Consider the following 5,267-nt stretch of genomic DNA (forward strand, 5'->3'; position numbering starts at 1 on the left):
GGCCTGTTGCATTATTCTTCCGAACCCATCACAACTGCAATTACTCACACTACGGCAAGAAAACGTTATCTTGTGTGTGGTACAAATTCTGCGGCAAGAACCAGAGCTAGGTTCAAACATCATTCGTTCCTATGGGGGACCATTTTTCTCTAAATGTCAGTCTCACTCTGAATGAGATATCAGCCGGGCCTATAAGAGACCATTTTTTTCTAAACCTCAGTCTCAATCTGAATGAGATATTGGCCGACAACCTAAAGAAGATACACATCAATTGATAAAATTAGGAATGTTTATTTCTAGCGAATTTGAATAAATAAGAGTAAAATCTAGGCTCCCTGATACATGATACGTCCATGAAAACACATCGTCAAGTTTTAAAAAAGTGTGATTGACAAATAGCTATGGTTGGGTTGGCACCATCAAGAGTCTTGCGGACTGGGTTGAAGGTACTCTCGGAAGCGCTCGGCTGCTTTGGTCACAGGCTCTGAGCAGACACCGGCCACCAGAATCCCCCACTTTTCCATTAACTCCACGCAATCTGCCTTATCCAATGGACAGTTATCCGGTGCCGCCGAGGCGAATCCCTTGAAGCTTTCAATGATCTCCCAGTTCGGCTTGAAACACAATTGTGGATCGGTAAACTTTATCAACTCTTTAAGATATAGGAAGTGAGCATTCGTAATGGTTGACGTGTAGGCTTCACCGTGAGGTATGAGGCCGGAGAAAGCCGTTGTCATCATGGCAGCTGGGTAGTTAGGCACTATGCTATTCATCCTGCTGTGAGGCACTGGAAGACTGTCCTTCCACTTGATGGCTTTGGTAACAGTCAAGCCACTGAACGTGAGGCTGACTCTCGCTAGCGTGAGCCCATTATTGGGCAAGTTGCCAGACCGCAGATCGTACATCGCTATCAGGTCGTCGAAGAGGGCCTTGCCAGTACCACACATCTCTGCACGTATCGTGCTGAGATTGGTGCCGCGAAAGAGGTGCATGCTGATTATCGCACTCAGGTCATTCATATACCCCCTTGCTTTTCGCCCGTTCTGCGTCGCCATTTCGGTAGCGATCTTGCAGCACTGCTTAGTGTCAAATCCTCCGTAACCATACAGGCTCGCAGCCGCAGAATTTTCCGGAGTGACACGGTCAAAGTCAAAGTTTACTGCAGACGTGCCAGTATACCACGCTTCCAAGGCAGTCGGGATTGATTCCATGGCTGAGATTCGGGGAGCGTGGCGGTCGAGAGCTGCATAAAGGGCAAAGTTCACTAGAGACGACACACAGTTTTTCTATGCCAATATTTATGGTTGCCCTACAGCAAGATAAGGCCTAAGATGAACAATTTAGAACGCGACCGACTGCAAAAAGAAAGATGTTGACACTCACTTTTAAAATCCGTTATTCAGACACGGGTGAGAATGAACACACGAAAAGAAGTGCTGACATACCACTGACTTGTACTTGGTATTACGTGGTTTCATTGTCAAAGGACGTTACCGACAGCATACATTTGCGCATGTGATACTATGAATGTTTACACCCTTGTATTCCTTCGAACTAAAATTCCGTTATTATTCAGCGCTTATCTTGCGTCTCAGGGTGCGCTGCAAGCTATTTTGGATCTTCGCCAACTAGCCTGGTAAAAAGATCGAGTTAGAATTCACGTTCAGGCCATCGTAGGCAAATGAATAATGATACATGTAGCATTTCCAGCAAGGGGTATAGCCTTGAGATGGCTAGAATTTTATTACGTCTGATTTACATCGTTAGAACACTGAAAAAAAGCGAGGCTATGAAGGGTGTTTGAAATATAAGCGCTTATCCTAAACTGGGAAGAAGGAAAACAAAGACGAGGCCCTTGGCTTTCAGGGTGCCTGTTTATGTTATGTAGTTCAATTTTAGTTATAATAAATCACCAACAGGCTTAATAAACAATTGACTGGATTCATTGCATGGTGCGTTGGTATACGTTCTTGTCAATGTGCCCTTGATCTGTAGGTCAGCTTCTATAAAGACAACACGTAATAAACAATAAAACCATGGTATTGTCGTCATCAGAGTGCCGATTCAACTGCCATCACCGGTATGTGGGAGCAATATTTCACAAAGCCCCATGGCTTGTAGTGCTAAAAGTTTCTTGTAAGCAGTTAATCTATACTACGATCTGGCTTCTCTCAACCAGGCCGGTATCAATGTAGTAAAGTGGACAGTGCTACATATCTTTTTACAATGATGCGCAGGAGCACTCGTACTTATTTCCAGTCGCTCACAATACGGAGTATCACGAATTCTTCCACACAGCTATGTCCTTACCGTTCTTGCGCTCGTGCACTTCACCGCTTGCTTAGCCTGACGGCCATGCATTTAAGACGCGAAATTTGTTTATGTGACGTCCCATAAGAGAACCCTGTGTGGCAGCTGCATACAGTCTGATGATTCTACGCACAAAACGGTACTCACACCTTCTGCGACAGTGCCTTTTTGACACAGTGCTTTCAGCTTCTCGACGTACTGTTTTACGCTATAGCTGTTCTGGCACAACTCAATTCATACTAAACTCTCTTCGGCATCCAAATATTCAGGGATTGCTTCTTATTTATTACAACACAAACACCCCCTTGATTAAATATGGTAACAAAGAAATTTTGAAACAAATCTTTACCGAGTGATAAAAAGGACAATTTGAGTAAAACAAAAGCGGCAAGTATAGTCATCGGCATTCGAGGCGCTGTCATATAGCGATTGCGATAGAAAAACTGTTGGTTTGATTAAGTTTTAATGGCAGGAATGAACATTACGGATATCTAGACGATTCGGCTAAAGTGTACTTCTGAAAGAGCAACGCGAAGCGCGTAAATGCTGAAGAAAGGGTGACGTAGTTATTAACAGAACGCAAAAAAGCACACACACGAAGACTTTACAACTAGCCTCTTACGCGAACGGACGTTTTACAGGCAATTTACGTGCGTTGTTTCTGAGTTATAAATATACGGTCCTATGTTTGCAGATGTACGTGGTCTTTTCTTTAGACGGTATCTTTAATTTATCTCAACATCGTCTTTCTTCATCACTTGCAGAACTCCTTGATTACAATCTAGCTGCAATCTCTTTTTTAACAGCCTGTAATCATGCTCGGGTTATTTCAAAGAACGCAAAGAATAAAAAAAATAGAAAGTAAACAGCGAAAAACAAGAAAAGAAAGAAAGAAAAACAAAAATAAGAGAGAAAGAAAGAAGTAGTCATTGAGCTCCTTTAGGTTAGGCCAAGCGGACACTTTGTTTTTCGAACTATTACAAAGGAGCGTTCACAACTGTGGATTTGACGCATCCGTATTTAGAATAGAATCACTTTGCCAATTTAAGCATAATCTGTTTGACTTTTGCAGATAATAGAACGTAAGCCACATTGGCGTCACCCATGAGAATATGTATAGTTCGCCAGTGACAATACGCCTCCACCCATGTTATCGTGTTCCTACTCATATGCATTATGGCTGGAATTTAATTTTTGCTGTGCGCCGATTTTTGAAGTGCATTTCATCGTTGGTGAACGTATTGAGTAAAGTGTCCAACGCGCAACGGGACGATGCGGACAACGTTTCATGCCGATAATAAATATGGGACGCAAGCTGGTTTTTGCTTCAACGAATATGCGAGAAAACGCCAGAAGTGCCGAATAAAAGTTGCATGAATAAGCTTCTAACTCAAACCAAGCTAAACTAAGCAGTGGTACACTACTGTCTATAGTCATAAGCCGATAATTGCTTAGTTGGAGTCTTGAAGCGCACTCGTCAGAGACTCGCCGGCTCACCTTAGCGCAAGTACTTAGTAAACAGCCGCCTAGTAATGCTATCTTTAGGTGTCTCTACTATTCATGTGGTGGTTTTCGGACGTTCAACCCCATATATCAATCAAAGCTCACGTTAGAACGAATTTCGTGCTAGTGCCAACAAAATTACGTCACATTTCTGACGAATATTTCGTCATACCTGTTTTGTTGTTTGTTCAGCCAGAAGCATTTTCTCCTCACGCAGATGGCGCTAAGCCCCATGAGCTGCCGAAGAACCACTATTCTTTGAACTTTATAGCTTCTGTGAAACCTTCACGACCAGTTACAGCTACCTCTTAGGTAATGCATGCCCTGCATAGCCCGATGCGATCACCCGTAGTAGACTAACTCGAATGCCTGAATTTTTGTACTTTCGCCAGCGCCGAGTCCTTTGCGAACGATGGCACAACCAGCATCTACAGCTCATAAAGTCTGTTTTACCAAAACAGTACGCGCCCAAATATTTAAGACGCCATCCCCGAACGTGCACGTTTGGTGCCTTCACAACATTTAAAATGCCACCGATCGGAGAAAAGTGGAGTTTTGCGAGTTTGAGGAAGCGTCCAAAAGAATGGATTCATAAAATGAACTGCTTGACATTCGAACTATAGTACGTGCAATAACACCACCATTTTCATCGTGCAAACCTACACCTACCGTGAGATCAGAACTCCTAAAATCGGAACGTCAACCAGCGCTTATGCTTCCTAGTAGATAACACTAGTCGCATAGCCACTTACGGATGTGGAAGAACGTGAATGGAGGCAGGAATAGCGTAGCCGTAGTTGGCAAGCCGAGTGGTCAACAACGAACAACAGCAGCACTGCTAGACTGGCAGCCACAACAGCTTACTGCGACACCTAGACAGAATGTGTACTGTGATGAAGCGGGAGATTAGGGAAGGAGGCACGCTATCACACGCAATTTTTTGCAGTGCTTTAAACTAATCGCCCCCATTTCCAAGATTGTCTCTTGCAGTGGTCTGACAGCCAAAGGTTCCAACTGCGCAGGTGGGCGGACTTTAGAAACAAGCTATGTGCCGGGCAGTAAATATTGCTACAGCATAACGCGTTAGTTTTCCTTGACAGTCTTGTCGTCTTTGGTGGGTTACGCCAGTCTTCTAAGAATCAATCAAGAAACCAACCAAGGTGAATGTAATCAAGGTAAACGCGCATGTGTTAACATAGTTGGTTTATCATGCGAAGTATCACACACGACTGATCGCGGAAAGGCAGAACACGCACTCACGCAAACAGCGACGATTATCAAACGAAAACTTTTATTTTCAGTTGAAAATGAGAGCTTTGTGCGTGTATGTCTGTGTGCTACTCGGTCACATTCTGTCACGATGTTCAGACTTCTCTATGCTTGTACTTTACAACACAACGGAGCTACCAACAAAACCAACCTCAAACACTGAGTTTACGTGACACACGCACGCT

General features: G+C 43.7%; 1 protein-coding gene across 1 annotated transcript; it reads right to left on the reverse strand.

Moving 5' to 3' along the window:
• Positions 1-271: 271 nt before the first annotated feature.
• LOC142766977 (uncharacterized) lies at positions 272-4,864 on the reverse strand. Its single transcript, XM_075868187.1, has 2 exons — positions 4,566-4,864; positions 272-1,243 (listed from the first exon to the last, which is right to left on the reverse strand). The coding sequence occupies exon 2, from the start codon at positions 1,209-1,211 to the stop codon at positions 420-422; it is 792 nt and encodes a 263-aa protein (XP_075724302.1). The 5' UTR covers positions 1,212-1,243; positions 4,566-4,864; the 3' UTR covers positions 272-419.
• Positions 4,865-5,267: the final 403 nt, after the last annotated feature.

This window comes from Rhipicephalus microplus, chromosome 7, assembly GCF_043290135.1.
Source record: "Rhipicephalus microplus isolate Deutch F79 chromosome 7, USDA_Rmic, whole genome shotgun sequence".
Classification (NCBI taxonomy): domain Eukaryota; kingdom Metazoa; phylum Arthropoda; class Arachnida; order Ixodida; family Ixodidae; genus Rhipicephalus; species Rhipicephalus microplus.

Bases quoted from the DNA above. Each gene is read 5' to 3' on its own strand.
- LOC142766977 (XM_075868187.1), bottom strand. From the start codon at position 1,211: ATGGAATCAATCCCGACTGCCTTGGAAGCGTGGTATACTGGCACGTCT.